This window comes from Brachypodium distachyon, chromosome 1, assembly GCF_000005505.3.
Source record: "Brachypodium distachyon strain Bd21 chromosome 1, Brachypodium_distachyon_v3.0, whole genome shotgun sequence".
Classification (NCBI taxonomy): Eukaryota; Viridiplantae; Streptophyta; class Magnoliopsida; order Poales; family Poaceae; genus Brachypodium; species Brachypodium distachyon.
In genome coordinates, this window is record NC_016131.3 from 13,356,518 (window position 1) to 13,374,846 (window position 18,329).

Sequence of the window (18,329 nt, forward strand, 5' to 3'; positions counted from 1 at the left end):
GGTGAGGTGAGTTCCACTAAGTGGCTTCCTTGAGAGCGAATGCCAACCCTTACAAACTTGACCAAGGCTCTCTCCACAACTTAATTGGAAGCTCCCAATCCGAGGAGAAGGGCACGTCTCCACAACTTAATTGGAGGCTCCTTCCCGAATCCACAAGCACCACCTCACAAGATTAGTGGCCTTGAGGAGACACCTTCCGGCTAGGGATCCCAAAATCTCAAGAGTAACAAAATCCACAAAGGAAACAAGGGAAATCAACTTTTTGCTTTGGTGAAACCCTAGATCTAGATCTCCTCCTCCAATCCTCAAAGAATCAACAAGGGGGAGCTCTATGGAGGGAGATATAGCACTTTGAAGCTTTAGAAATGGTGTGGAGAGAGTTGGGCTTCGGATAAGTTCATCCCGAGGTAGGGGATGACTACTTATGGGGGTCCCAAAATCTAACCGTTATGCACTAAGTCTGTCAGGGGAGGAAGTTCCGGTCATACACCAAAAGTTCCGGTACCCCTCGGAACTTCCGCCCTTGTTCTGGTCCAACCTCCGTCAAACACAAATGAATTCCAGTAGCATCAGGGAGGTAGGCCGGACGTTGGGTGGAAGTTCCGCCCTACCGGAGGTAGGCCGGAAGTTCTGGGCCTGGAACAGAGCTGGCAACACAGTTAGACTTTGGGTGGCTCTCTCTCGCACGGGTAGGCTTTATGTGGGTGCAAATATGGTAATTTGTGTACGTGAAGTTGATTCACCCATTACCTTCCCATGTGGACTCCCTCTTAATAGTACGGAGTTCCTACGACTCAATATAAATAAAAAGCCGCTAAACACCGCTACGCTTCTTTCCTTTTTGAGGGCAACGGACCGTCTTGTGCCATATGATCTCAAATCTGGAACACTCGAGCACACGGTTAGTCCACGAGTCATGTTGTCATTAACACCAAAACACTTAGGGATCGAAATGCCCTTTCACACAGTACAAACGCAGATGCTCACAACACATGCATGCCCACTCACCCCTATGAACGCACGCATCCACACACACAACCTCCGAAATACTGGGTTGGCCGATCATTGTGAAATCATATGTGATGTGTAACATTGGCAAGTGTTTTAGATGAAACATTGATGTGGATACTTTGGATAATATGGATAAGTGATGACATGTATCTTGTTTGGACTTAGTGCTTTGCTAGTGGTGTGCTGATCCATTAGTTTTTTATGTGAAAACATGGCGTGAGTTGTGTGAAACTTACCCTAAGTCAAGTCGTGGACTTGTGCTCATACTGGTTATTTGTGTGTTCGCTTTCAGGTGTTGCCGGAGCTAGAAGAACGTGGTCGATGACGGGATCGAGAGACGAAGCTTGGGAGAAGCTGAGGTCGAGGATCAAGGTCATGCGGGACGTTCGTGCGAAGGAACAATGGAAGTGAAGGTTACGATGATCCGGGAGGGCACCGGTTTGTCGTATGTTGTTTATACCGGAGATGTACGGTATTGGAGATATTCGATACGTGATGGTCGAGTTTTGAAGACATCACAAGAAGAGTTGATGGCATGAAGTGACATCGAGGTGAAGATATGTAGGTCCAGCCGTGGCTGGATGAGAGCTGTTTAAAGATTAAACAGTAGCGTCATCAAGATGGCGTCGGATGGAAAAGTGGTCCACATGAAAGTTGTGAGTGTCGTCAAGACGAACAACTTTGCTTTTGGAGTCATCTCAATCCGAGATCGTATGCGGACCCCACGGGCAAAATACTGACCGGGACAGAGGAGTCCGTGTTGGATTCGGATTCGGTTTAGGGTTACGAATTTTCCCTTATAAATAGAGGGCATCCTAGCTAGGGTTTTAGTAAGGACGTGAGGGAACTCAAAGCTTCGGATCTAGATCAATTCTTGAAGATTTCTTGGATGCATGGTTGCATCTTTTGTAATCGATCGACATCGTTGCAATAAAGAGATTCATTGGCGGTGTCATCTCTGTTTTTCTCGGATCTTCGTGAAATCTTCGTGCTAGATCTTTCTAATACTTTGGTGCAGGTTCATCACAAGTTCATAATACTTTGCTGCAGGTTTATCACGAGATCAAGAGAAGATTGCAATTAATTCATCTTTCTTGTTATTCCTCGAAATTAGTTTTAGATTAATCCTCGTAACTTTCTGTCAGCTGTTACTATTTTAATCATATCTTTTTATTGGTAAGTCCGATTGAGCTGATTCTTGTTGCGTTGGTTATATAATTTTAATACCTTTCTTTTCCATACTCATACGTATTTTTTGGTTCATCCAATCAAAAGTTACGGCTGTTTTACTATCACGGACAGAAAGGTGATTTAGGGTTTGAACTTTCGGGAAAAGTTTTAATTTGCTTCCGCGCAATCATTCACCCCCCCTCTGATTGCCTATCTCGATCTCACAATCATCTTGAACTTGACGAAGTCAACACAGGCGTCTCGTAGTTGACGGGTACGTCGTACGCACACTACCCCCATGAGCACCTCCGAAAGACTGGACTGGCCGATCATTTTGAACTTGACAAAGTCACCACAGGCGCCTCGTAGTTGACAGGTACGTCACTCCCACAGAAAGCACAACACCGGTTAAACCCTGGAATAAATCCAGGAAATGCGTCACAAACACGCACGCACAGTCACCCTATGAACGCACACACGCACACCCTATCCTTATGAGCACCTACGAAAGGCTGGGCCGGCCGATCATCTTGAGCTTGACGCCACATGTGCCTCGTAGTTGACGGATACGTCACTCCCACTGAAGCACAACACCGGTTAAACCTTAGAATAAATCCAGAAAATGCGAGCACCCATGCCAAATCTGGGACTTGAAACTGGGTGGGCTGATTTCACCACAAGGAACCAACCACCTGACCTAGCTAGGATCAGTTCGCAAGTGGACTCGACTTCTTTGGACTACAGGGATTAGAAAACTTAGGAACATGAAAAACATAGGATTGGTATGCCATGTACATTGAATTTCTATAGGATTTGAAAACACAATTTTTTTAGAAGTGGGCAGTGATGTCTTTGGACGGTGCGGAAGAAATGAACATATGGATTTTATAGGAACCAGAGAGATGTAGATATAGGACATTGACTTCTCAAAGAAAAAAAAAGAGTGTTGAGCTCATGTTAGATTTCTATAGAATTTAGGCCAAAGGAACGAATTTCATAAGATTTTGCCAACTCCATTCCGATGATCGAAATGATTCTTTTAGGATAAATGGTAAGGACATAATCCTTCAAAATTCTTTTAAAAAGGAGTTCCTTATGTGCCACTAATGTGGCGAGGGTTAGAGCATCTTCAGCCGTGACCCTTAAAACATGGCTCCTATTTATTGTTTAGGAACTTCTCCTTAAAAAATTTAGCCCCTATTTCAACTCAATCTTCAGCAGTAGCCCCTAAATATCAGCCCCTATTTTGTTTTGTTATTACACTGACTAGTGGGACCCACATGTCAGTTGGCCATTTCTGTTTTTTTCTCCTCTCATCTTCTTCCTTCGGTCTCCCCATTTTCCCCACAACTCTCAGAGGAGATGGGGCGCTGTCGGCGGGGGGAGGCGGAGGAGGAAGAGGCGCATGTGCGCCGTCGAGGCCATCGTTTCTGCCCGCCGAGGACATAGCGCGTCGCCGTGACGTCGCTGTAGCGGGGCCGTGCGGCGACTAGGGATGGCACGGCGGGGCGCGGGGCGAGGCGGTGGCTAAGGCGAGGCCAGCCGGGCGGCGCAGGGCGGCAAGGACGAGGCCAGAGGGGCGGCAAGGGCGGGGCCAGCGACCGATAGGGGCGGCGTGGCGGCCGTCGGGAGGCCAGCGACGGCGAGGGTCAGGGGCAGCAGCGAGCGGGTGTCGGGGGCAGCGGAGCGCGGTGGCGGGCTGGCCGGAGGAGGCGCGGGTCGGCGACGAGGTCCGCGGTCGGAGGCGGCGGCCGAAGACGGAGAGAGCTGGCCAGAGGCGGACGTCGCATGGGAGAGGAGGGAACAGGGGCCTCCCTGGGAACGAGGGCTTGGGGTGTAGATCCAGGGGCCTTTCTATTTTAGGAACTTTAGCAGGGGCCCTGCTGCTGAAAATGCTCTTATGGCCGATCTTCTGAAACCTTTACTTTTAAAACCCCTAAACTATAGTGAAATTTTGGGCCTAGTCTAATGATACAAGAACAAAATTTCATCTTATAATAATCGTTGGAGCCCAGCCCAATCTGGAAGGAGGCTTGCGGCCCATCCAATTAGGGCGCAGTAGCATCATCACGATCAACGTAAGCCCCAAGACAAAAATGAAAAATCAATCCCCATTCCATGGCTCTCTTCTTCTTCTTCTTCTTCTTCCTCCTCCTCTCGTCGTCCTCACCAGTCCACCTCCACTAGCACACAACCTCCGCCGGCCATATGGAGCTCTCCAGGATGCGTACCTTGGAGAGGCGCATCCTCCGGCCTCTCCTCCTCCTCCCCGCGCGCTCCAGGACCTTCCAAACCCTCGCCCGCTCCCCTCCTCCCCGCATCCCCTCTCTCCTCCTCCTACTCCGCACGCGCCACCTCCCTCCTCCACGTAGCGCCTCTCTCCCGCTGCTCCGCTCCTTCGCCTCTGTCTCCCCGGGAAGGGACCTCCGCTGCAACGACGACGGCCTCCCGCCTGCGCCTCTCCCGCCGCCGCCGCCCGAGGAGCTTGCCTCCGACGACGACGCCTACTACCAGGAGCAGCTGCTCGAGTACGCCCAGGAGGACCAGACCCGCCTCGTCCCCGTCAAGGCCTACTTCCCCTGCACCAGGTTTTAACTCACAACACGCTCCATACTTACCGGGATTCGGGTCTCATCTCATGGGCCTTTCCTTTTACAGCATCAACCTCAAGAGCCTCCAGTCGCAGAATTCCTTCAATGTCATCCCACCCACATCACGTGCCACCAACTATGTCGTCCTCAGATACTATGATGTCAAGGGAGACCCGGAGGTGAGCTGTATCCCCGTCCCACCTGCTTACAATTTCTAACTTCATACACAATATGGACACCTAAATTAAAATGATCTATTAGTATATTTTTGGACTTGTGGATCTGCAAACTTGATTATCTGCTCACTGGATATTTCGGCTAGGTACATTTGTATTTCTCGGACTTGTGATGGCTGTCTTATTTATTCATTCATAAGATATGAGAGACGGCCTCATTATTTTCTCTTTTGGAATCATGAAAAACTGTTGCAAGCTGATTGTAGCACCAGAGTTAGTTATTGTGTGATTGCACCATCCATACTGGTGATGTTTATCGTTCTTAAATTAAACGTGTTCATAAGGATCTAATAGAGACTTACCGAGTTACTGGGCTGTGCCACCTGCTATTTTTAGGGTTTTAAGACTGGTGTCATAGACGAGAGCCATTGCCACTATATGGTGGTTTTCCAATATGGGTCCATTGTGCTGTTCAACGTTTCTGATCATGAAGCAGATGGATACCTAAAAATTGTTGAGAGGCATGCTTCAGGGTTACTTCCAGAGATGAGAAAAGATGGTAAACCCTGCTCACTTTTGGACAATAATGTGTTTCCTGAGTTGCCATAGTTCCTCAATCTTTGCCTGATTTGATTGTTACCGTTTTGTCCACATATGAATGCTACATTGATAATGAATAATGAGACTATCAAATCCTCGTTCCTGCGAAATGGTGACACAATCTTAAGAGGCCTGCATAGAAAGATATTCTAAAGTCTCTATAACCATGCCATTTCCTCTTAGTTGAAGCGGCTACTGGAGTTCTACAATCTTGTCCTGCTTTGTAAATAATCTCTCTGGCTTTTAATTTGGTTATTTGCAGTCCGTATAAAATGGTCCCACATTTTGTTGGATATTTTGTGACAATAAGAATAGCTGATTTATGAGGAGCTTTGTCCTTTGCTGTATTTCTCAAGAGCAAATAGCATATGCTGTAGGAGCTGCATGCTTAGCAACTAAATGAACCTAACTGCATGATATGTATGTATCCTTGTGAGTTGTAACTGCTGTTGTAGTAATCTGGTCCTTAGCATTTCGTAGGACTCAACCTTGAAATTTTCAACTGTAGATTATGCTGTCGTTGAGAAGCCTACCTTGGAGACGTGGATGGAGGGGGGACTTGACTTTATTATACTTAAGGACCTGAGTATCGATGGTATTCGTACAATTGGAAGTGTCCTTGGTCAGAGTATTGCTCTTGACTATTATATCCGACAAGTACGTCCTAGTTAGTTTTATTATACATATGGTTATGGAACTTGGAAATATCTATTTAACTATCCTCATTGATAGGTGGATGGAATGGTAGCTGAGTTCACGGATATAAATCGTGGAATGGAAAAAACTGGTACCTTCACTATGGAGAGGAAAAAGCTTTTCCAGTTGGTAGGAAAGGCTAACTCTAACTTGGCAGATGTCATTCTTAAGCTTGGACTTTTTGAGAGGTAATAATAGCTTCATACTGAGAGCTAAGCATGCAAATTTCATGTATTTCAAAGTGTGTGGTTTTCATTCCAGAACGTGCATTAGTATGTAACTATTGGACTTATCTTTTATGTAGTTTCCAAGTTCTGGGATATAATCAAACTAGATAGTAATTTTTGTTGTTCCGTTCCCCATATTAAATGCAATGGTTTTCTTTCATGGTATTTATTATTGCATGTGTTTTCACCACCTTGTATTCCTTGTCCTGTCAGACAATTGGTTGTTTCATCCACTAGTCAATCTTGTACAGTTGCTGTCGTAAATCTTATGCTTAATTTGATCATATCTGAGATAAGCTTTTGCTTTGTTTCCAATTTATTAGTTGTGCGTAATGCTGACGGTGTGTCAAAAGCTGATGCAATACGATTGATCTTGTGTTGTTGCATACTCATTGTCTAAACTGAATGTCATGTTGCAGTCCAAGTGTTACATGAATGTCTGGCAATACTTTTTTTTTGGTAATTAAAAGTTCCTTGGCGGAATGTCTAAACCCTTGAGTTATTATTTTTTTGGCATTCTGCATTTCAATTCTTTAAGTTATGCAGGCAAAGTCACACATCCTGGTAATTAAGATATTTTGAATGCCCGTTAGTCTTATTTCTTTGCGAGCACAGGCGTGCCGAAAGCATACCTCTTCTTGCTTTTTATGCATGTGTGTTCAATGTGAAAAGCTAAAGGGGTTTCGCGTTGTAAGTATGAACTTGCAGGGCTTATGTCTTTCCTCTTCTTGCTTTTAGTGCATGTGTGTTTGATGTGAAAAGCTAAAGGGGTTTTGCGTTGTAAGTATGAACTTGCAGGTCTTATGTCTTTGTCATCCTTGTGTCCATGATTCAGAAAAAAAATCTTCCTGTGTTGTCAAAATGAACCCTATGCTTATACACATGTGCAAGCATGCTTATAAGTTTGTGTATTCCAGGTCAGACATAGCTTGGAAGAATGCAAACTATGCTCAGATTTGGGAATTCCTTCGAGACGAATACGAGTTAACTCAAAGATTTGGAAATCTTGATTTTAAGTTGAAGTTTGTTGAGGTAAGGAGTCATGCTGTGATGTAGAACATCTGGTGGTTTACATGCTTGTATGCACAACACAGGGTTGAGTGGGTTTTTTTTTTTCTTCCATTGAACATTTCTGATAGTTGTAAATTTTGCAGCACAACATCCGGTTTCTCCAGGAGATCCTTCAGAACAGGAAGTCAGATTTTCTGGAATGGTTGATCATCATCTTGATTAGTGTGGAGATCTTGATATCTGTTTATAACATTGTTCATGAGCAAATGTAGGTAAACATGAGAGGAGGCAGAGTCAAGTCAGTGAGTAGCACGAATGGATAGTGAAATTTTCGGTAGGATTCCTTGTAAAGAATGCTTGGATCCGATTCTACATGCACCGATAAATCATCTCATAGTTTTAGGCTGTCCTGATTCGCCATCCATGTTTGTTGTTCAGCGCATGCCAGTCGTGTTGGCTAACAAACAAATAGAGTAGCAGTGAAATGCGGGTGAAAGTGAAGGCGCACCTAGTAGTGAACGGAAATTGAATGAACAGGACGCTACGGGGACGGAGAATTGCCGGGGATGGCGATGGGACCAATTTTGATCTAATTTTCGTCGCAATCGGCCAGTATAAACTTTAATTGCTATGAGAAATGCAACATTGATAGCACAGTAGTAGTATTATCTCGTGACATGGGTGATTAGCACTAGTAAAGCATATCCATTGGCCGCTTGTTGGATTTCATAAGGTAGCCGGCCAGGCCAGACAGATGCATGCGGCCTCTCTCTTGACATTGTGTTTGCTAGTCGTTGTTGTCCACTCCCTCCCTCCTCCGTCCCTTCCAAATAGGCTCCGCTCTGACTGCCGCACCCACGACCAACCCACGTAGATAGATAGAAATAGAAAATCGGTAGAACTATTCGGATCTGGGCCAATCACCGCTCGCCACGTGCTACCTTCTCCGCTGGAATCTGCCGTGTTCACACCCTCCCCAATTACCCAAAACACCCCCACACGGCTCTCCACCACACGATATCCAGATCCAGCGGTCACGCTCTCCCAACTAGAAGCGTCCGGTTCCGGTTATATATGAACGCTCTTGTTCCTGTCTTTCTCTCCGCCCACATTCAATTCAATTCCCCATCGCGCAGCCATGGCCGCCAAGTGCTACCCAACAGTCACCGATGAGTACCAGACGGCCGTCGCCAAGGCCAAGCGCAAGCTCCGCGGCCTCATCGCCGAGAAGAACTGCGCCCCTCTCATGCTGCGCCTCGCGTGCGTATATCTTCTCTCTTCTCTTCCGACCTCGCTAGACTAGAGTTGCTAGATCTGACCATTCTCTCTCTGCAGGTGGCACTCGGCGGGGACCTTCGACGTCGCCACCAAGACCGGCGGCCCCTTCGGAACCATCAAGTGCCCCGCGGAGCTCGCGCACGGCGCCAACGCGGGCCTCGACATCGCCGTCAGGCTACTCGAGCCCATCAAGGACCAATTCCCCATCCTCTCCTACGCCGACTTCTACCAGGTCAGCGATCCCATCCTCTCCTACGCCGAGATCTGGAATTTGTTCTACTTTTCTTAAATTTATTTTTTGCCTTTTATGCTCTGTGGCAGCTCGCTGGAGTCGTGGCCGTCGAGGTGACCGGCGGACCTGAGGTTCCATTCCACCCGGGCAGACAGGTGACCATACTTTTCAATTTCCCTGCCCAACTGCGATTTCTCTACAGGGCCCGCTGTTTCGTTACTTTTACCTGCCGCGACCTAAGATAGTAGTGCCAACCATTTCTCTATCGTGTATCATCATCATCATCATCATCATCATCATTATCTTTATCTTTAGAAACCATTTGGCATTGGTAGTTGGCCCAGAAGAAATTATTTTAGGATGTTCTGATGGATAGATGCAAGACAATTAGTATGTTGTGATGGATTGGTGCAAGATGATTGTTGTCGCATCTGTCGATGTGCGATTATTTGTTATTTTATACATGATGCCAAGTTTGTTGCCATCTTCTGTCTATTTTCTTGTTTCTCAGGATCAGATTTATCTTCTTTTGTTCCATTCCACATTTGACTCTGATCTCTTAAGCTATAACTATCACAATAAATAAGATGGTATCTCATAAAGTTTCTGGTACACATGTGTTAGGTGTGGTAATGAGAGTTTAGAGGTGTTGTTGTTCTCTTCAAGTAAATCTGATTATTATGTCCTACTGGGGGTATAAATCATGTATGGCATGCATATCCTAACAACTACATTACATAGGAATATACCTTCTTATTGATGTCTTATGGTTTAGGTAAACAGCGTCAGTTTAGGGCTGGAAGTTCGCTTTCCCTTCACATTATATCTTGCGTTTGTTGATCTATCTTCTGTGCACATTGTTTCTTATGCAACATTGTATTCATTTCTTTAGTTGCTCTGCACCCAAGTGTCACGCGATAATTGTGCTCCAACTTGCCAATTGATCCCTATTTCTTCTTCTGTATAGATGTGAGAACATTGTTTATCTCTTCATATCCTTTGGTTAAACTATATATTTCTGTAGGTCACTCTTCTTTCTAGTAAGTAGCTACTGGTTGGGCATAATAATCAATATGATAGCTACGTGAAGGAACATGTACTGTTGTGTGTGATTGTGATTGAGTTAGAATCTGCATGTCTTCGTATTCTCATGATCCTTTCTAAAATATATTTTCATGCAAAATGACTCAGTAGCACCAGTTTTCTTTCCCTGTGTGGGTGTATCCATGCAGTGTTAGTCATGGAGTTTTACGATGTGTTGTCTTTGTTTGTAGGACAAGCCTGAGCCTCCTCCAGAAGGCCGCCTTCCTGATGCCACCCAAGGTACAACCGTGAAAACATGTCTTATTGCTTTGTTAATTTTGGTACTGTACCATTTATGCAAGGGTGGAATGCTTTTAAGAATGTTATAAAATATCATCGTTTAGCATTTCGCAGTGTTACGCAGTGGTGACATTTCTACGTTATGGTGGGCATAGTTTATTACAGAACACTCTCTACTTTCTTGAGGCTAATTATTTCATTTCTTTATATTGCAAATCCAATACCAAAATGTTTGGCCGCTTCTGGGAGCTTTGTGTAACCTCCAAAATTCTAAAATTTTCCGAGCAGTATCTCTGAATATATGGCTAGGCTGACATGTTGATATTACTATTGTGTCAGGCTCTGACCACCTCAGGCAGGTATTTTCCACTCAGATGGGTTTGAGCGACCAGGACATTGTTGCGCTTTCTGGTGGTCACACCCTGGTTGGTCCAATTGTGCAATTAGCATATTTGTGTCATGCTTGTTTGTAGGCTTGAAGAGTCCTGCTTATGCAGCTTCAATTATCATGTGCAGGGAAGGTGCCACAAGGAAAGATCTGGCTTTGAGGGAGCGTGGACTGCCAACCCTTTGATCTTTGACAACTCGTACTTCAAGTAAGAGTGATATCTGCTTTTTGAAAGCATGCGGCCTGTTTATTTGTATAAGAGTCCAAGCTGCCTCCGTGTTTTTTCCTGTTCATGATGTTCTTTTTTCCTCAACCGAAAGTTTATATATCTTGACAGGGAGCTCCTGAGTGGCGAGAAGGAAGGCCTTCTTCAGTTGCCGACTGACAAAACCCTCCTGTCCGACCCGGCCTTCCGCCCACTCGTGGATAAATATGCTGCGGTACACCCTTGATCCTGGTTTCTTGTGTAGTTCTAGTTCACTGTTGGGTGGCTACCCCACCAATCCAGTACTGTATAAGCTTATCTGAGACATTTGATGCTGGTTAATGTTGCAGGATGAGGATGCTTTCTTTGCTGACTATGCTGAGGCACACCTGAAGCTCTCTGAGTTGGGGTAAGTAACACGATCATCGTTCTCGTTGATGCATCATTGAAATGACTTGCTAGCGCAACATTGTCAGAAAGTAGACCCCCTTGTTGATTGTTTCCAGATTTGGCGGGTACTTCGAAGGTTGTTGCTGATTCTGGTTTGGTGCATGAAGTTGGTATGAAGGCGAAGAAGAAGAATAAAATTGTGGGCCTGAGGCCATGTGATGTGTTGTTTGGATTTGGTTAGATGGACGTTGGAATTCCATTGTGTTGCTTGCTTGACATCTATGAGCATATTGTTGGAGGGACGATGGAAATGTTATGTAACTTACCTGTTCCCTCCGTCTAAGATGAACCGGAAATTTGTTTACCCTCTGTCGGCTGGGTTCATTTCTGGAACCAAATTTCACTGTTTTAATTATTTTGTCTTGGTGTCAGCTTGTTTGTTCACGACCATTCGTGCATCTTTTTTTGTTTCTTGTCAAATAGTTTTTACACTTATAAAGATTTTACACTCACAAAGATTTGAGTTTACATTTGTAAAGATCTGAGTTGGTGGTCGCGAGTTCATTCTAACAAGACAACTACTTAAGGCTATAGGAATCATCTAATTGTGACTCATTTTATACGTATCATGATCTTTTGACTATGGTTGATTGGTTTTCATGACTTTCAAGAGTAATTGTATTTTTCAAAAATAATATTTTGACATAATTTTTATTTATCATAAATTTTAAAAATACGAGAGACATATTTAAACAACTCATGTATAACACAAATTCTTAATTTCGTAGCAGAGCACGGACATTTAAACGATAGAAGGGTGTTGGCTTTTTACCAACCATTTTAGTGGGGTTGGATTCTGTCTAAAGCCAAAAGACTTTGTGCATATCGTAACTAAGCTTGGCATGGGTGATTTGTGGGGTGATTGTGTCTCCGCATTAAGGATCAAATGCCTGATAGCAACTTGGTCATCTCAAGGTGGGGGTGTTTTTTCCGTAGAAAAAGAAAACATCCAGCTTCCCTTGAGCCACGATGGCACATTTGTATGAGAATTTAAGATGCAAAGAAAAAGGTCAAAGGAAAAGAAAAAGAAAAGAAAATGAATGGGCAGTTGGTCTCCCTCTCCTCCCGTACAACTAGTCTACTTGGTTTGTTTAAGGGAAGGGAAGGGAAGCCGCCGCCCGGCTTCTCCGTCACCAACCACCACGGCTCCAGGGCCAGGCTCCAGCAGCAGCATGGCTTCTTCCTCCTCGCTTCGGATCCCCACACCAACCCACCACCCCGCCGCCGCCTATGCCTCCGTACGCGTCCGCCGCGCCGCCCTCTCCATCTCCGCCTCGGCCACCAATGGCTCCACCGGCGTTCCCGTCCCCGTGCCGCGCGATCCGGCCATCGCCCTGCCTCGTAAGCCATCTTCCTACCCTTTTCCCTGGACAATTTCTATTTCTATTTGTATGGTGCTCTCTTCGCTTCACTTCGCTTCGCTTTTGTATTTATCTAGCTTGTGTCTGTGTGTTTGCTCGTGAATTCAGGGCCACTTACGAGCGCGGATCTGATGGGGGAAGCCAGCGGAGATGGACTCAAGGTCGCATACCAGGTCTGCTCCTTCTTCTTCTTCTTCCTCCGATGTCTATGTTGATCAACTTGTTGTTGATGACAACAACAATGCAACTCAACTTTTAGGGGTGCCCGGGAGCCTACAGCGAGGCGGCTGCTAAGAAGGCCTACCCGAGTTGCCAGACCGTGCCCTGTGAGTACTTCGAGACCGCCTTTCAGGTACCATCCTCCTCCGTATCCTTGCCTTTCAGTCATCGCCCAGGCCCAGCTGATATGATATCATCTCCTCTGCCTGTCCAACAGGCTGTTGAAAATTGGGTAGCTGATCGCGCAGTTTTGCCGCTAGAGAATTCATTGGGTGGTAGCATACATCGGAACTACGACCTTCTGCTCCGCCATAGGCTGCACATTGTTGGCGAGGTACGACTCGCCGTTCGCCATTGCTTGTTGGCCAATCGCGGTGTCAAGGTTGAAAACTTGCGGAGTGCAATGAGCCATCCTCAAGTAAGTTCCCTTAGTCTGCCCAGCTGTTTTATATACCATGTCTCATATAACTTTTTTTAAAATTTCTCTTTCTTCTCTTCATTAATTTTTTTAGGCTCTCGCACAATGTGAACAAACGCTCACAATGTTAGGCATTGATCATAGAGAAGCTGTTGATGATACAGCAGGCGCAGCCAAGGTAAGACCCTGTTTTCCTATTACAGTATTATTTTTCCTGGCACACTGACTAGCATGATTTCTACACTATTTGGTTATCAAAGTTTGTTTCGTATTTCACAACTTCAAGTGATTCATCAAGTTAACTCTATTGTCACTAATCAAAGTAATGTGTCTTTTAGCATATTGCTGAACAAAATCTCCAAGACACCGCTGCTGTCGCTAGTTCATTGGCTGCTCAACTTTATGGGCTGGATATTCTTGCAGAAAATATCCAGGTACAACACATCCCTTCATTCTAAAATTGTGAGAGATTATCTTCTCTACTTATTCTTTGAACAGTGACTCACCTCCTCATGTAGGATGACACAGATAATGTAACCCGTTTTATGATGCTGGCTCGGGAACCCATTATTCCTCGCACTGATAAGCCATTCAAGGTGCGAGATGCACTGAATCTTCCTATCGCCCTATCCTTTCTCAGTACAAGTTAATAAAAATGTTGCTCTACCATCATATGATCCCCAGACTAGCATTGTATTCTCTCTGGAAGAAGGACCTGGACAACTCTTTAAGGCACTTGCAGTATTTGCTCTGAGAAAAATCAACCTCACCAAGGTATCTTCAACAATGTCACGCTCTTAGTATTTATTTAGCGCACGTGTTTTATGGACAACTGGTATGTCCTGCATCTGATTTTATATGGTGTGCAGATGGAAAGTCGTCCACACAAGAAAAGGCCTCTGCGTATAGCTGATGAAAATTGTTCCACGCCGCTGAAGTAAGTACAAAATTGTCATTCCTTCAGTGTCCAGTTTGAGTTAAATGGAAACTGTATATATGGCACCATTTCTCACACTGTTGAGACAGGCACTTCGACTACCTTTTCTATGTAGATTTTGAGGCGTCAATGGCTGATCCAAATGCTCAAAATGCTCTCAGTAACTTGAAGGTATGGTGTTCTTGGTTAGTAGTACAGTCTGGTGATGAGGGAGCCGTGGCTCAATTTGTTTCCGCGTTTGGTTTTTGCAGCAGGAGTTTGCCACCTTTTTAAGAGTTCTAGGGAGCTATCCTACTGATGTTAGTGAAGCATGAATTGCCAGGCGCCTGCTTCAAAGTACGTGCTTTTTTTGTGAGTAAACAAAAAAACATTATCATCCCTTGGTTGTCGATATTTGGCTTTGGAAGAGAAACCCTTTTTGCCGGTCACAATGAAGAGATCCACTTGGCCATTTTGTAACTTCATAATTCATTTATATCCAAACTAAATCTTTCTGAGGGGTACTTCTCCAGATGTTTATTGTCTCTCCGTGTATGAAAGAGAATGCTTGATTTTTTTTTTCCTGACAATTCGTAACATGATAGGCTTGTATTATAGCGATAGATATCGTGTTGAAGAATAGTCTTGGTTGTTTTTGCCTGGCTTGATAGTGACAATGATAGTTTGAACTCTCGAGAATTATGTGTGAGGTTGCTATAATGCCTGTATTATTTGCAATGTTTATTAGTGGGGCTGGGTTTGCTAACATACGTGTGTGGTCTGGGTTGGGTATTTGCGTAGCATTTGTGAGCTACACAATCGATCTAGTATATATTTTACTTTTGGCTTTCTGGTAGATGAGATCATTGAGAAATCAAAACAAAAACAGGCACGGAGTATCTGGAATTCTGGATACATTGGCCTCTGTCCTAACCAATGGGTGATTTTGTGAATGACATGTGCACCTTAGATTTCTTCATACGGAGTAAAAGATTATTTCTCACTTGACGTCTGTTTGGATCTACTTGAGGTAGGATCTGAATGAGTGACGAACTGCGTAATCTGACTGATGGTCTTGTTTGCGTGGGCAACACTCGAATACTCCTTTTCACAATATAAGATGTAATATTTGGTTTTAATAAGAAAAGACTTTGAACAAGCAAGCCTCCATCAAGGATGAAATTCAAGGCTCCCATCCACCGCACCCGAAGAACCAATCTACGAGGGATCTGGGAAGAAGAGGAGTGGCTCTGCCAGCGCCTCCGCCACGCTTTCCATGGCCCTCTTCTTCCACCACTTTGTAACTTCCTTGTATATTTAGCATCGTCGTCAACACAAGATATAAATAGTGCTCAAGTTACTGATGATTGCTTTAACAGCAGGCAGAAACTTGCATGTCGAAATAATAGTCCCTCAATTCTAGCATTCCCTTACCAGGTCTATATTAGGAACCACACAACTCATCTGCACCTTTAAAATAGAACAATCCCTCCGAATTTATCAGATGATGCAATTGAACCTGGACCAGCCACAAAGCCTCCTATTCTATCAACAAAGACAACACTATAGTCACCAACAAAAAACATCAAATTGGTCATACTGCCATGTCAACAAATCTGTTTGACACTAATGAGCAGATATAAACGGCAAAACATGATCCATAGACTTTCCACTTACACAACAGTGCATGTAGTTGATAAAAATAAAATAATAAAATAACACCTAGCTTCTCCAAGGGCAATTAGGGAAAGGCTATGGAGAACTCAACATGGGGACAACTGGGATGCAAAGCACTAAAAAAATAGATATGACACTTAATACCGGATGGCACGTAAGATATGCATAAAAAATAATTCAGATTTAGCTCAATGAAAGAGCTATCATGAATTATTCTTGTCTAGATTAAAACTAATGATCAAAACATTAGTTTACATGCTACACATATTATTCTTGAAACAAGAACTATTTAAATTAAAACACTTCTTGAGAGAACTACTAAAATAGAAGGCACTGCATCATACGAGAAAATTGAAGTGGACTAGGGCCTAAAATTAGAAATACAAGCTAAGAGAACAACATATCATAAAGATCCACAACTGTGCAATGATTTCTAGACAATACAAAGCGATAAGTCGATAAAAGACAACAAGGAGAGGCATCAGGCGGAGATCATCTACCATCTATTACATTAATTTAAACTACCTCTGAGGCTCTGGCCCCAAGTACACAAGCAGTACTCTGAATGCATGAAACTAGAGAGAACCTAAAACTTTTCTCACCCAACTGACCAGCCCAATAACTCACATGGCCTGGGCAGTGAGTCTCCTAGATCTAAGTCGATGACACAAACTTATGTTCCATTGCTCCAGTCTTCATATTGCATTTCCCTGTATTCATAATGTGTAATGTTGATAAAAGGTACACTAAGCTGGCAGGAGCAAATGAATCAGGAAGTATATAATTGAAAATGCACGTTATGTGTACCTCTAAGGGATCCGAGGAGCCTAAGTTATTTAACTTCACCATCTGCCAATTTTGCATCTGGAGAATCTGCAGCAGCCTCGTCCTGTGGAACCACCTCTTCCTTCATCTTCTTAATGCCACTCCTATTCTGAGACACACGCTTCCTTTTGCGGCCTTCATAATCACTTGATGTGTCTCCATCATCAAAATCACTGATGATAATGTCACACCAGTATGAATCTTCCGCCTTTCTAGCTGAGTAGATACTGCCTGCGGACTTCCTCCTGCCCCTCTGGCCATCCGCCACATCCAACTGCTCTTCCTCAATGTCACACTCTGCCTTGGTAAAACTTCCAACGGACTTTTTCCTACCCTTCTTGCCACCCAATGCCTGCAACAGCTCTTTATCATCACAAGAAGTCGGCACTTCTGAGTCCTTGTGCTTTGAAAAGAAGCTAAAAATCAGGTGCACCGAGTCATAACCGTTGAAGTTGAATGGATCAGCGGCAACCGATGTAAGCTGCAGCAACAATTCAGCGGCCGATGGATACTCTATTTTCTCTTCCATCTCTTCATCCTTCACCTGCGGAGCCCTTACAGCATCTGTTTTCCTAGGCCTCCCTCGCGGCCTCCCCCGCGGTGCGCCACTGCTGCCCCTGCCCCTTGAGGCCCTCTTGCGCTCCATATCTACATCGGTGTCAGAGTCGGTGGCACCCTTCTTGCGTGGGTCCCAGTCCTCATCGGAGTCCTGCTGCTGGACCTCCTCCTTCCTCTTCCTACCGCGCCTGGGCGGGGTGGACGAGTTGCAGTTACCCTCTCTTGCACCCTTGCTAACCCCATCCATGGGGGAATGAGTAGCCAAAGCTTCTTCGTTGGGTATGCCGAGCTCCAGGACGAACTCAGGGGGGTCAGGAAAACCCCTGAACTTATCAAAGGCTCGGAGATGCGCCTCGGTGATGGCAGCCTGTACCCGGTTGCTGAAGCTGGAGCGATCGGCGGCCAAATCCTTGAGCGAGGAGATGAAATCGGGCGGGACAAAGGGGCGCCTGACGGAGGTGGGGGAGTCGGCGGCGGTGAGGGCGGCCTGGACGCGGCGGGAGAACTCATGGAGGGAGGCGTCGACGGCGGCGTCGAAATCTTCGGCCTCACCATCGTAGAGCTCCCCGACGGGGAAGTAGGCCTGGTAGGGGCGGACCTCTGCAGCGTCGCACCAGGCTAGGGCCTTGTCGCCGAAAAAGGAAACGAGGAGCTGGGTGCCGGCGGCGGCGACGGAGAGGACCTCGCCTGGCCAGGCCGGGTGGGTGAGCTTCTTGCCCCAGACCATGTCTTTGGGGGCGAAGGGGGATGGATCCGTGGTGGGAGATGATGTGGTGGGAGGAGGCCGAGGCGGAGGCGGAGGCGGAGGCGGAGGGTTCTTGCGGGGACGGCCGCGGCCGCGCTTGGGAGGGGCTAGGGTTTGGGGGTCGGCGGCGGTGTTGAGGTCGATGTGCTCGGACATGGTGATTTCCTCTTCCCTTCCCTTGTTCTGCTGGTTTAGGGCTTCTTCCTCGGCTTCTCCCGTCCCCGTCCCTTTGTGAGTGCGATTTGGACTCAT

General features: G+C 45.5%; 4 protein-coding genes across 6 annotated transcripts; 3 read left to right on the forward strand and 1 right to left on the reverse strand.

Annotated features, from left to right (window-relative positions):
- Positions 1 to 4,275: 4,275 nt before the first annotated feature.
- LOC100838661 lies at positions 4,276 to 7,892 on the forward strand. The gene is made up of 7 exons (XM_003562346.4): positions 4,276 to 4,769; positions 4,840 to 4,951; positions 5,345 to 5,507; positions 6,057 to 6,205; positions 6,281 to 6,432; positions 7,389 to 7,503; positions 7,626 to 7,892. Exons 1-7 carry the CDS (start codon positions 4,390 to 4,392, stop codon positions 7,752 to 7,754), a joined length of 1,200 nt encoding a protein of 399 aa, XP_003562394.1. The 5' UTR covers positions 4,276 to 4,389; the 3' UTR covers positions 7,755 to 7,892.
- Positions 7,893 to 8,558: 666 nt separating this feature from the next.
- LOC100838967 (L-ascorbate peroxidase 2, cytosolic) lies at positions 8,559 to 11,729 on the forward strand. 2 transcript variants are annotated; one of them, XM_010235217.3, is made up of 9 exons: positions 8,559 to 8,742; positions 8,818 to 8,992; positions 9,082 to 9,147; positions 10,267 to 10,315; positions 10,655 to 10,740; positions 10,832 to 10,911; positions 11,041 to 11,143; positions 11,259 to 11,317; positions 11,392 to 11,729. In XM_010235217.3, exons 1-9 carry the CDS (start codon positions 8,621 to 8,623, stop codon positions 11,402 to 11,404), a joined length of 753 nt encoding a protein of 250 aa, XP_010233519.1. In that variant the 5' UTR covers positions 8,559 to 8,620; the 3' UTR covers positions 11,405 to 11,729. The 2 variants fall into 2 exon arrangements, with proteins under 2 accessions (XP_010233519.1, XP_003562395.1); XM_003562347.4 differs by having other exon boundaries at positions 8,561 to 8,742; positions 11,415 to 11,729.
- Positions 11,730 to 12,411: 682 nt separating this feature from the next.
- Positions 12,412 to 15,003, forward strand: LOC100835471 (arogenate dehydratase/prephenate dehydratase 2, chloroplastic). 2 transcript variants are annotated; one of them, XM_003559691.4, is made up of 11 exons: positions 12,412 to 12,699; positions 12,828 to 12,892; positions 12,979 to 13,071; positions 13,156 to 13,356; positions 13,451 to 13,534; positions 13,695 to 13,790; positions 13,875 to 13,952; positions 14,041 to 14,130; positions 14,226 to 14,293; positions 14,383 to 14,464; positions 14,548 to 15,003. In XM_003559691.4, exons 1-11 carry the CDS (start codon positions 12,531 to 12,533, stop codon positions 14,605 to 14,607), a joined length of 1,086 nt encoding a protein of 361 aa, XP_003559739.1. In that variant the 5' UTR covers positions 12,412 to 12,530; the 3' UTR covers positions 14,608 to 15,003. The 2 variants fall into 2 exon arrangements, with proteins under 2 accessions (XP_003559739.1, XP_010233523.1); XM_010235221.3 differs by having other exon boundaries at positions 12,417 to 12,699; positions 14,545 to 15,003.
- A 1,297-nt stretch (positions 15,004 to 16,300) lies between these two features.
- Positions 16,301 to 18,325, reverse strand: LOC100839978. Its single transcript, XM_003562351.4, has 2 exons — positions 16,757 to 18,325; positions 16,301 to 16,659 (listed from the first exon to the last, which is right to left on the reverse strand). Exon 1 carries the CDS (start codon positions 18,231 to 18,233, stop codon positions 16,782 to 16,784), a length of 1,452 nt encoding a protein of 483 aa, XP_003562399.3. The 5' UTR covers positions 18,234 to 18,325; the 3' UTR covers positions 16,301 to 16,659; positions 16,757 to 16,781.
- Positions 18,326 to 18,329: the final 4 nt, after the last annotated feature.

Excerpts from the sequence above, each read along its gene's own strand:
- LOC100838661 (XM_003562346.4), top strand. The coding sequence starts at position 4,390 with ATGGAGCTCTCCAGGATGCGTACCTTGGAGAGGCGCATCCTCCGGCCT. Across the intron at positions 4,770-4,839 it reads GCCTACTTCCCCTGCACCAG|CATCAACCTCAAGAGCCTCC; the intron begins GTTTTAACTCAC and ends TTCCTTTTACAG. Across the intron at positions 4,952-5,344 it reads ATGTCAAGGGAGACCCGGAG|GGTTTTAAGACTGGTGTCAT; the intron begins GTGAGCTGTATC and ends TGCTATTTTTAG.
- LOC100838967 (XM_003562347.4), top strand. The coding sequence starts at position 8,621 with ATGGCCGCCAAGTGCTACCCAACAGTCACCGATGAGTACCAGACGGCC. Across the intron at positions 8,993-9,081 it reads CCTACGCCGACTTCTACCAG|CTCGCTGGAGTCGTGGCCGT; the intron begins GTCAGCGATCCC and ends GCTCTGTGGCAG. Across the intron at positions 11,318-11,414 it reads CTGAAGCTCTCTGAGTTGGG|ATTTGGCGGGTACTTCGAAG; the intron begins GTAAGTAACACG and ends GATTGTTTCCAG.
- LOC100835471 (XM_010235221.3), top strand. The coding sequence starts at position 12,531 with ATGGCTTCTTCCTCCTCGCTTCGGATCCCCACACCAACCCACCACCCC. Across the intron at positions 13,535-13,694 it reads ATACAGCAGGCGCAGCCAAG|CATATTGCTGAACAAAATCT; the intron begins GTAAGACCCTGT and ends TGTGTCTTTTAG. Across the intron at positions 13,953-14,040 it reads GCACTGATAAGCCATTCAAG|ACTAGCATTGTATTCTCTCT; the intron begins GTGCGAGATGCA and ends TATGATCCCCAG.
- LOC100839978 (XM_003562351.4), bottom strand. The coding sequence starts at position 18,233 with ATGTCCGAGCACATCGACCTCAACACCGCCGCCGACCCCCAAACCCTA.